General features: G+C 37.0%; 1 protein-coding gene across 1 annotated transcript in view; it reads left to right on the forward strand.

The window, feature by feature from the left end:
* LOC111047765 (hemocytin) overlaps window positions 1-12,794 on the forward strand; it is a 79,721-nt gene that overhangs the window by 30,332 nt on the left and 36,595 nt on the right. The window contains 4 exon segments of the mRNA XM_039427115.1: window positions 1,326-1,497; window positions 5,860-6,094; window positions 9,489-9,684; window positions 11,640-11,829. Of these exon segments, the coding sequence (XP_039283049.1) occupies window positions 1,326-1,497; window positions 5,860-6,094; window positions 9,489-9,684; window positions 11,640-11,829 (793 nt within the window).

Raw genomic sequence — 12,794 nt, forward strand, 5'->3', positions numbered from 1 at the left:
GTTGATGTAATACTAGAAAGTTTTGGAAAGAAGCATGTAGTCGGGACCTGTCTAGTAGATTTGAGTAGAGCTTTTGACACTATCTCTCATGACTTTCTCCTAAATAAATTGGCTTTTTATGGGATTTGCAATACTGAGCTACAATTGCTGAAGTCATATCTCCAAAACAGAAAACAAATGGTTGTGATCGGTAACTCCTCTTCCGAAATTATGAATGTAGCTGCGGGGGTACCACAGGGCTCAGTTTTGGGGTCTTTTCTGTTTCTTGTCTTTGTAAACGACTTCAGCTATAATGTTCCATATTTAAGTGTATTATATGCTGATGACACGACTATTGTTGCTACAGACCCATTGATAGAAAGAGTACAGAATAAACTTGACAATGCTCTGTCTACGGCCAGGACTTGGTATGTGGCCAATGGACTGAAATTGAATGAAGATAAAACTGAGATATTGTTTTTCTCCCTCAAAGACAAGCTGAATAATGGCCTGATTAAACCGGTCAAACTTCTTGGACTTTATATGGACTATAAGCTGAACTGGGACACACATATTGAGCACCTTTCAAAAAAATTATCTCGAATAGTCTATTTATTGAGAAAACTGAGAGGCTGCGTGAATTTGGATACACTCATATTGACCTATTTTGGGCTTTTCCACTCACATTTGAGTTATGGTGTGCGTCTATGGGGTAATTCCGTTCATGCTAAAACAGTGTTCTTATGGCAAAAAAAGGCTCTTAGAGCTATCCTAGGACTAACACAGCGAGATTCATGCAGGCCATATTTCCCTAATTTGGGTATACTAACCCTTCCATCTCTCTTCATTTATTCCAATTTAATCCACGTCAAGGAAAACTCAGAAAATTTTTCCATTCATGAAGATTACCATGCATATAATACCAGGAACAGTAGGAACATTGTAGCACCACAAATCAGACTCAATAAAACTATGAGAAGCCATACTTTCCAACAGTGTATATTGTATAATAAACTGCCTCAAGCAACCAGGAATCTGCCTTCAAACAAATTTAAGAAAATTGTATACAGTTATCTCAAAAATAATGCCTTTTACTCACTCGAAGAATACCTGAATTGAATGTAATGTAGATATGCTTTAATATGCCTTTAAAATAATGCCTTTTATATATGCTTTAATCTAAAAATAATGCCTTTCACTCACTCGAGGAATTCCTGTTCTATTTTTACAGGGTTTTCTTCGAAGATTCTATATGTTGTTTCAATGAATTCCTGTTCTATTTTTGCAGGTTTTTCTTTGCAGATCCTATACGTTGTTTCAATTTATCCTGTTCTATTTTTCCGCAGATTGTAATGGTTCGTGAGTTTTACGACGCTTGCCGCTGGGATTTCTGTGCCTGCAAACAGAGTTCAGAGGGTGCCTCCAACTGCGCCTGTGAGTCCATTGAGATGTTCGTGAAGGAGTGCGCCAAGAAAGGAGTCACCGACATCGCCACTTGGAGAGACGACACTACTTGTCGTAAGTGTTCCATTCGCTCTAGTGGGTAAGATCATAGAGAAAAGGGGAAGCGACAACCAAGCACTCCGACAGCTGAGCTCCTTTTAAAATCACTTTCGAGGGGATAGGTTGACGGCGTCAATCGAGCTCCTGAGAGAGGTGCTAGGTTGTCGTCCACGGTCCTGACAACCCATTCCCTCCTAACCAGTTGGGGATTGACTGACGGGGAGACTAGTCGACGCCAGCGTGCAAGGAGCTTGGTTGTCGTCACCGAACCCGACAACCAAGCTACTCGTTTGAGTGCCGGAGTCTTCGTGAGTAAACTGCCATTTCATGCACTTACTCAATGGATGTTGGAACAGTTTTGAATGCCATAAGTTGAAGACTAAAGAATTATTTGAATATGTCAAATGAAACTCAGCATTTTTTAAATATGATGAGATCCGTTGACCTATATCCTGTACATGCCAAACCATCAAGAAATCTCTCATGTTTGGACAATATTTTCACGAACGTTGATAAGGAGTTTGTTTTCACCTTTCTAACTGAAGAAGGAATAATCTCAGACCATGCAGCCTTTTGGGCAGTTATTTCATACAAGAAAACTGAAGAAAATTATGATAGCTCTGGACCCAGTTTTTTCAAAAAACGCCTCCTCTCCCCCAATAGGCTTGATAATTTGAACATCTATTTGATGTATTATGACTGGTCACCTCTGTATTTATTGAATGACATAAACACGGCCTTCAATTTTTTCCTGGATGTCATTGAGTTCTCGTTCAATATGAATTGTCCTGTAGTGAAAGTACGGAATCGGAATAATGAATCAGCAAGGCGTAAGAAAAATGGCTGGTTCACTCCTGAACTTGCTGTCATGAAAACGTGGTTGTTGTGTCTCTATGACAGACATACCTCAAATATAGAAGATAAAATCAGATTCAACAAATTCAAAACGAAATATAATTTAGCAATCAGACAAGCAAAAATTTGTGCAAATGACAAGGCAATCATTGAGTCATCAAACAGATGTAAGGCAGCCTGGCGAGTTATTAGGGCTGAGACTGGCCAAAGAAAGGTCAGTGCAGATATCCCGATTTCCCCTGATATCCTAAACCAGTGCTTTGTTGATGCCGCTGATGCTAATTTAGATTAAGACTCTGGCACTTCGCATGCTGACTTGCTGGAAAACTTTCCATTCAATGAGCACCATAAAATTGACAGGGCGGCCTTCAAATGGAGAGAGGTCAGTGTTCAAACAGTTACTGCAATTGTTACAGGACTTAGTAATTCTCATAGTGAAGATGTCTATGGTCTCAGCAATTATGCAGTGAGAAAACTCTTACTAGCCGTAGTTCTACCTCTGACATATCTGATAAATTTTATCATGAGGAGCAGTACTTTTCCTGAATGTCTTAAACTTTCAAAAATCACACCCATTTACAAAAGAGGTGATAAGAGCTGCCCAGAGAATTATCGTCCCATAGCTATTGTGCCTATTTTTAGCAAAATCATTGAAGCATGTCTTTTTAAACAGCTCTATGAATACTTCACATCAAATGGTCTACTCTACCAACATCAATATGGATTCAGACACAAGCACTCTACTGTTATGGCAGTGGAAAAGATAGTTGATGTAATACTAGAAAGTTTTGGAAGAAGCATGTAGTCGGGACCTGTCTAGTAGATTTGAGTAGAGCTTTTGACACTATCTCTCATGACTTTCTCCTAAATAAATTGGCTTTTTATGGAATTTGAAATACTGAGCTACAATTGCTGAGGTCATATCTCCAAAACAGAAAACAAATGGTTGTGATCGGTAACTCCTCTTCCGAAATTATGAATGTAGCTTCGGGGGTACCACAGGGCTCAGTTTTGGGGTCTTTTCTGTTTCTTGTCTTCGTAAACGACTTCAGCTATAATGTTCCATATTTAAGTGTATTATGCTGATGACACGACTATTGTTGCTACAGACCCATTGATAGAAAGAGTACAGAATAAACTTGACAATGCTCTGTCTACGGCCAGGACTTGGTATGTGGCCAATGGACTGAAATTGAATGAAGATAAAACTGAGATATTGTTTTTCTCCCTCAAAGACAAGCTGAATAATGGCCTGATTAAACCGGTCAAACGTCTTGGACTTTATATGGACTATAAGCTGAACTGGGACACACATATTGAGCACCTTTCAAAAAAATTATCTCGAATAGTCTATTTATTGAGAAAACTGAGAGGCTGCGTGAATTTGGATACACTCATATTGACCTATTTTGGGCTTTTCCACTCACATTTGAGTTATGGTGTGCGTCTATGGGGTAATTCCGTTCATGCTAAAACAGTGTTCTTATGGCAAAAAAAGGCTCTTAGAGCTATCCTAGGACTAACACAGCGAGATTCATGCAGGCCATATTTCCCTAATTTGGGTATACTAACCCTTCCATCTCTCTTCATTTATTCCAATTTAATCCACGTCAAGGAAAACTCAAAAATTTTTCCCATTCATGGAGATTACCATGCATATAATACCAGGAACAGTAGGAACATTGTAGCACCACAAATCAGACTCAATAAAACTATGAGAAGCCATACTTTCCAACAGTGTATATTGTATAATAAACTGCCTCAAGCAACCAGGAATCTGCCTTCAAACAAATTTAAGAAAATTGTATACAGTTATCTCAAAAATAATGCCTTTTACTCACTCGAAGAATACCTGAATTGAATGTAATGTAGATATGCTTTAATATGCCTTTAAAATAATGCCTTTTATATATGCTTTAATCTAAAAATAATGCCTTTCACTCACTCGAGGAATACCTGAATACCTGAATTGAATGTAACGTAGATATGCTTTATCTGTTCAATTTGTATCGATTTTCTGTTCAATTGTGTGTAGCCTACTTTTTAAAAGTATGTATTATGACTAGCCTAATGCTATAATTGTAGCCTGATGGTTAATAAAACTAATCTTGAATCTTGAAGACTCCATACAGTAGACTGCTGAAAACACAGAGACAGCCACAAACACAGGGTCTCCGCTTTTATAATTGCCTGCCACATGATATAAAATGTATACAAGAGCCTAAACCATTCAAGCAAGCTCTAAAAAAATACCTTTTAGACAATCCACTCTATTCACTGAAGGAATTTCCAGTGAAGAGTGTAATTCAAAAGTAGCGACTTTCATTCGCTTCCTTGACGTGCCCCTCATCCTTGTGATGTAGGTGGTGAAATAAAAATGAAATGAAATGAAAATGAAATTGTAACCGCCCCCAAATGGGGGTAGAATTAAGAGATCTCTGAATTCTTAAGGGCGAGTCATGGGAGTTTATTAAACAACAAACTTTAGCATTCTATTAAACTTGTAAAATTTTATTAAATGAATTAAACTAATTTAAATTTGGACAATAGCAAAAATAATCTATATCGGTTCATTGCACATTATAAAAATTCAAGATGACTGCATGTAAGATTTTGCTAACTGCTTATTTGGATTCTAACTGTTCACGAAGGTAACGTGGACTTTACTCATTTCTCAATTACAAATTTATGATACTAGGGACTCGGTCATTCAAGGGTTTTTAGCTTGAGCTAGAAAATATAATGGCACTAGCAATCAATCAATTTATAAATTCATTACTATTTAGAAATTTCCACTACACTGATTACTCCCGGATAACTTACTAATTTAAACAAACATTGACATATTTACTTCAAATAATTAATAAACCACTTCAACTTAACTCACGGCGGAAAATAATACATATTATCAAACTTAAAAAGCAAACAAATTCAACACACACGTAAATTTTGAGCCCTCGAGGCCCGAGGCTACCTCTGGATTTTAAATGTGAATTCGGCCGCGGCTTGATTGGAACTGAACTATTATTCCACGCAAATTATGTTCCCCTTCCACCAACGAGACAACGGTCCACGTGGAGACGAGCATAATTCCGTGGGAAAGGAAAATAATGCAAGTTTGAAATATTCCCGAATACACGTGTATTTTCCATCGCTAACGGAAATACAGTTCTGTGAGAATACCTCAACCCTGCATAAAATTGGAGTCTTCCCGGACGCAAGTTAGCAAAATCTTAATGTGAGAAAATTATTTTTTAACAGAGAAATAAATTTCTCACGATAAAAATTTACACACAAAATTCAGCTACAAGATCACTAAAGTATCATTGTTGAAGTCGTAATTCTACACTTTTCGAATGAACCCATACTTAATTTATCTCTATGAAAACACAAACCCATAATTAATTTATTTATTTCAATATTATCACCATCACAAAATGAAATAACTACTAGGACTATCGGCTTGAAGTAACAGTGAAAATTGAGAAAACACAAATGTTATAGCTTACTCTTCTTTTGTAGCGATGCAGTGTAGCGGAGGCAAGATATACATGTCGTGCGGCCCAGCAACCGAGGCGACATGTCGCTCGCAGCAGAGCTACAGTCAGCCGATGCATCGCTGCGAGGAAGGCTGCTTCTGTCCTGAAGGCACGCTGGCTGAGGATGGCCACTGCATTCTGCCCAAGGACTGTCCCTGCCAACTTAGAGGCAAATCGTTCAAGGCGGGTGCAACTGTTCCCAGCGACTGCAACACATGGTAAGGATATTCAGATTCCCCCATCATCTTTATTCTTTTAATGATTCAATGATACACAATCACCTTTTAAAATAATTTGATGTAGTACTAACAGGCACAGCCCAAAACGGTTCCTCCCCCGAATTTTGATTACGACCTAGACCCCACTATAGCCTACAATGATTTACAGATTGAGTCATATGTATGGGAACCCTTCAATGAGTTGGAAACTGTTGTAGATATAATACTGCAACTTTTAGGATAAGTTATAAGTCGAGTACTTAACCTTTTGACGTACAATCGAATCTCAAACCCTTATAAGGGAGTGACTTAGGGCTTGTAACTCGAATATTTTAAATGTAAACACGCATTGTGTGGTACATCATTTTAAAGCCCTTTTTTAGAACATGAAAGATGACATCAATAGAAATGTTCTATGATACATGTATCCATAATGATTGAAGTTTTCGTTTTTAAGAAAATGAGGCGTTGAAATTCAGTTGTACCTACGTCAAAAGGTAGAGTATTCGACCAATAACGTATCCTGAAAGTTACAGTATTATATCTACAATAGTCTCCATCTTATTGAAGAATTTCCATACATATGACTCAGTCTGTTGCTCAAATGTTCTATGATACTTGTATTCAAAATGGCGGCTGATTGAAGTACAGTTTTAAAGAAATGATTGGTAAAATAATTATTGTTTGTTTTAATTGATGCCATCTGTCTTGTTTTAAAAAGGCCTTAAAAAGGAAGTAACACACAATGGGTGTTTACATTTAAAATATTCGAGTTACAACCCCTTAGTCATCCCCTTATCAGGAGTTGAAATTTAGTTGTACAGCAAAAAGTAGAGTATTTAACCAATAACCTATCCTGAAGGTTACAGTATTATATCTACAACAGTCTCCAACATATTGAAGGGTTCCCATACGGAGTGATCCGTTGTCTAGTGGATAGAGTGCTTGCGTAGCAGCATAGAGATCCCGGGTTCAAACCCTCTCATTACATATGACCCACTCTTTAGATATAGGAGAACACCAAAGTTAGTAGACTGTCTACTAACGTTGGGAGAACACTAGCGAGCTGATATCTACATATTGATCTGACCGTTTTGTGCATACCGTACTGTCGTTTTCTCTTTTCAAGTTGTACTAAAAACCTAGTTTAAACCATCAGCTGACTCAATTGAAACACTTTATAATAAATGCAACTATACATTGATTAAACGAGTTCAATCACTACCTCCGTAAACAAAGCTGTAGTGCATTCGTGTGACGTCAGCACAGGTAGGGATCCTACGCAAATAGAAACACTAGCTGATATAGATCAGCTGAAATCAACGAATTTTCATTGGTGTAGGAACCCTACCTGTGCTGACGTCACACGAATGCACTACGGCTTTGTTTACGGAGATAGTGGTTCAATAGGTAAACAAACTTTGGAAAAAGCGACACTACAACTTTGGAAAAAGCGACACTTTTAGGCCCGTATGCAGGTACTCAGTTTGAACGGAGAAATTTTAGCTGTTAGTTTTATAAACCCCGTATATGAAACACATCATGATAAATGCAACTGTATCTACAAGTAAACGTGATGATTTAGCGTTAAACGTAGATGATGCACATGACCTTAAGTTCACTAAATACTGAATACCAAATACTACAAACTGCGTAGGCCTACAAAATTCTGATGCTATAATAGTAATTCTGATACATGAATAGGCTATCAAATGCTATAGTGAGATTGACTTTATAGAGTTAGCACCTGATTAACATTGGCTTGCTACCATTGTTTGTCATTAGACGAAGCGAATAGCTCTATCCTTTTCAAACTTCGCACAGTTGCCAAATCGTTTGTTGGCTACTATGGTGAAATATAATGAACTAACACAATATTCTAAACATACCAGCCCTTGGATTTCAAAAAACACCTTGGGGAGCTGAGCTAGAAGCAAAAATCTACAGATTTTTCAAACATTCAACAGGTGGCCGAATCGTTCTTGGGGTGAATGACCTCAACCAATCTGCCACCTGTTGAATGTCAGAAGAAGTTATGAGTTCAAAGTCCAACTCCAAGTAGAATCGGTGACCTGTTGTATGCCTGGGTTCAAAGTCCAAAATTTGGTGCACAAAATAAGAGGTCATTCACCCCATAAAAGAATCGGCCACCTGTTGAATGTCAGAAAGGCGAAAGTTTCATTTTCTAAAAAAACTCAATAGCATGGGTTTGTACCCCCTGACCATCATATATGTGTCCCTCTTCGAGGTCATTACAAATAAGGTTTGCAGTCAATTTTGACGAATCCAGTGTGTAATAAAACCATGAATGTAATTAAATGTGAAAAGCGTAGCTTTTTAAAAGCGAGTTTTATCGCGCTGTGTGGCGGGTTGCCTATCCTCAGCCGTTGCCTAGAAGAAATAAATTGAGATATTATTATATAAACTGCAGTACTCACTGATCAGATATACCGAGATGGCATGAATCACAGCTATATACTATAGAAGGCGGTGGTAACAAAGAATTGGCAAATCTGTGGTCCTATCATTTCCACTTACTTTACAACGTGAATCCAATACTATATAACTTGAATTAGAGCTATATACTATAGAAGGTGGTGGTAACAGAGGATTGGCAACTGTGTGGTCCATCATTTCCAATTACTTATAACGTGGACCTCACTATAGATGCTATGCAGGGATGATGACTAGATAGACCAATATTATATTATAAACCAATTTATTATTGTCTCTTTTCTGTTTAGGGCTACTTGTAATATAAATACTAGTAGTTCTGTGAACAGTAGACCACACGCAGTATTCTCATCCACAAGTACCTGATTGAAACTATAGACCTTATGGAAATACAGCAATCGACTGGCTTCTCCACACATCTGTGTAATCACTTGTCAGCTGATTTATGATGAATAATTCTATAGTCTGATTTTTACTCCAATATGGGCGTATGAAGGAGGCTCCTTTTTCCTTTTATATTATCCTTGAAATGCAAAATTAACAAAAACCTTGTATGAACGTCGACGCGCAATTAAAAAAGGAACATACCTGTCAAATTTCATGAAAATCTATTACCGCGTTTCGCCGTAAATGCGCAACATATAAACATACAAACCGTCGACTTGAATCTTAGCTCTCACTTCGCTCGGTCAATAAATACAAATCTCAGTACCCTTTTTGAATTATTTTATCACAACATGTTTCGGACATTCAAAATGGCATGAAAGTCCGAAACATGTGATAAAATAATTCAAAAAGTGTACTGAAAATAATCCAAAAAGTGTAATGAGATTTGTATTTATATTTACAATTTATTATTCTCTGATAATTGTGTTGGCTTGTGAGTGTTTTCTTTGATATTCATTATTGTGTAATAACAGAGTTCACTTTGTGATTGCAGCACCTGCGTGGAGGGCCAATGGTCGTGCACTGACCTGCTCTGCACGGCCCGCTGTGAGGCGGTGGGTGATCCCCACTACAGGACGTTCGACGGCCGCCATTACGACTTCATGGGCAAGTGCTCTTACCATCTGCTCAGAACAGACAACTTCTCCATCTCCGCCGAGAATGTGGCCTGCGATGGCACTATCTCTGAAGTGAGTCAAATCAATAGTTTTGAAAAAAATATGGTTCATTGTAATGAAGTTTGTTGAAGTGGAATTGATATTGTGGAATTTCTCCATAATTGAAAAAAAAACTCATTTCCATTTTTGTCGCATCCACATTAATTTTCAAGGATGTGATCAAATTGAATGCACATGTTATGAATGAGGGAAGAACCATAGGAACACTCACAGAAGCTTTCACTTGTTAGTTACGTTCGGTGTGAGTAGGCCTAGCTAAAGAAAAGTCACAACGAGTTTCAATGGTTCTTATCAAATTTTGTTTCTCGGCACATGCATGATTCGACTTAAGGTGCATTTTTGTTTGTGCGTAAATTTCCACAGTCGACGACGACAAGCATTGTTGACATTCACATTGTCCAAATTCCAAGTGTGCTAAAACAGCTGATCAAATAACTTTTCATTATTTTTCTTTATTATTAAAGAATTGAACATTTCTAATAATATCAACATATTGCCATTTGAAAGTATAAGCTCAACCTGCCCCATTAAAACATGATTGAACATAATCGTTTAGGTTATGTAGACAAATTGAAATCCACCCAATCTGAGATTCTCTTCCTGTCGTGGTCGACGACGGCATTCACGCACAAACGAAAACCCAGCAACCAACGCACACCAACGCGAAAGTTTTGTTGCGGTGCGAATTCAATTCGCAGAACTTTCCGTGCGGAAATTTAATACCATTGCGTCGTATGTGCTGGCGCAAACCAATGCGTTGTGAAATATATTCCCTTGCGAATAATTCACAGCTTTGGCTACATGCAGCATTTGCAGCGCTTTTTCGTGTTGCGAATTTTGCGAACTACACTAGTTTCGTCTGCCTTGTAAACAACATATTATTAGTCTAAGTCAACTCGAATATTCCCGCGCTCCACATTGCGATTATTTCGCTTCCCAGTGTGCTTGCCCCAATATTTCGCAACGAAAACTTCGTTTCGAAACCGCAGTCTGAATTCTTGAAAATTCCGCAAGGAATTTGTACGCATCTGTGTGCACACTTGCACACATACGCATTCAATGTGATCACATCCTAATAAATGTGTGATCACAGTTCAGCTTCAATATAGCTGAAGATGTGTTGTTTTCAATACGAAACTGCAGTCCCATGTATAAATCTAATAAATGTGGATGTGACATATATAAAACTGCTATTCAATTCATCTATTTACAATACCGTAATTGATTTAACCATTCACAACTTATTCACTCCCATACTGAAAAAGTTGTTCATAAAAGTTGCATATAGCCAAAGTTGAATAGTTACATGTGCAAAAACACTTAAAAAGTTACATAATTATAATCAAAGTTGCAATTTGTGGTTCAGATATACCGGTATCAGCTATATTCTATAGAAGTCAGTGGCAAGGCAGAGATTCTACAATGCTGTTCTCCTCTCTTTCTCCACTGCCATTATAACGTGGATCTCAATTTAGTCCAAGTTTATTTTACTCAGTCTACAATAATTACACCAATCTAACAACTGAGTACCTACGCTCATGTATTACAGCGCGATTTGAAATTGATCTCCATTCTTGTGATCGACTTACATAGCATAAGAATATGGGATGAGGTATAAAATTATAAGATATGCCATTTTATTGTCTCTTTTCTGTTTAAGGCTACTTGTAATGTAAATAGGAATAAAAATCTCAGTACCCTTTTTAAAATTATTTTATCACAACATGTTTCGGACATTCATGCCATTTTCAAGACTTGAAAATAAGATGCACTAAGATTTGTATTTGTATTTCTATTTATAATAATAAGATATTCTATTGAATAAGAAAGAAGCCTACTACATTATAGATTAGGAAGGAATGCTGCTATTAACAAAACTTTTGGAAAGATTTCGAATTCACAACAACTTGAATCATCTAAGAGTAGTTTGAAGCTACCCTTTTCAATGAAATTTTTTGATGTTTCAGGCTTTTGGCCACTCGCCATCAAAGTCTCCTTCCTGCACCAAGGCTGTGACGGTTCAGTCCAATGATGGAAAAACAGTCATCAAATTGAAGCAGAACAAGTTGATCACTGTTAATGGCGAAGACGTTGCTGCATTTCCTATCATGATGAATGACATCTTTATAAGAGCAGCTTCCTCCATTTTTGTTCAAGGTGAACGAAAAACAATCTACGATTATTTTTCCAGTTTCCCAAGTAGTTTTCGTACGGTACTTATCTAAATATAAGATTAATTTTCAGAAATTGTTAAGTACCTTTCAAAATTGATTCTCAACCTTACTCTCTGTTCATATACTAGTTGATTGTGATATGCATTAATGAATGATCTCCAGCACTTCAGCTTTTTCTGATATGATTATTATCAAGTCATATTGAACATATTCTGATTTATTACTACTATACATAGATAAATACAGAGTGACACAGAATAACAGAAACTTTTAAAAACGCCATAAAACATTAGTGGGAAGGGCAAAAATGATTTTATTCAAACTAATGTAAAGTTCAAGACTTGCCATTTGAGAATGATCAATAACATCTATCACTTTTTACAATTACTTCTTCAAAATGGCTTCCTCCTGAACGAATACACTCTTGAAATCTGTGTTGACGATTCCTCATTGATCGCTGCAATATCTGCGTTTCCTGGTACCATGATCTGTCCACCTGCGATTTTCTGTTTGTGAAGCTATTTCAAATCAAACGTTCTCACAACTTGATCAATAACTGTGGTTGAATCATAACAGACAATTGAAAATGAAATTAACGAAATCCCAGCTGAAATTTTGCAGCAATCGTTCAGGAATCTCAACACATAATAAAATAAATATCAATCTATAATTTTTATTCATTCATAACTCTACCTTCATTGTATTATCATTCATCCCATCATCATCACCTAGGCTTAAAATACTTCTAAAAAGTCGCCTTTGTAAAATAATGATAATAATAATAAACACAGATTTCAATAGTGTATTCGTACAGGAGGAAGCGATCTTGAAGAAGTAATTGTCAAAAAGTGATAGATGTTATTAATAGCTCTCAAATGGCAAGTCTTGAACTTTACATTAGTTTGAATAAAATCATTTTTGCTCTTACCACTAATATTTCTTGGCGTT

This window comes from Nilaparvata lugens, chromosome 4 (assembly GCF_014356525.2).
Source record: "Nilaparvata lugens isolate BPH chromosome 4, ASM1435652v1, whole genome shotgun sequence".
Classification (NCBI taxonomy): Eukaryota; Metazoa; Arthropoda; class Insecta; order Hemiptera; family Delphacidae; genus Nilaparvata; species Nilaparvata lugens.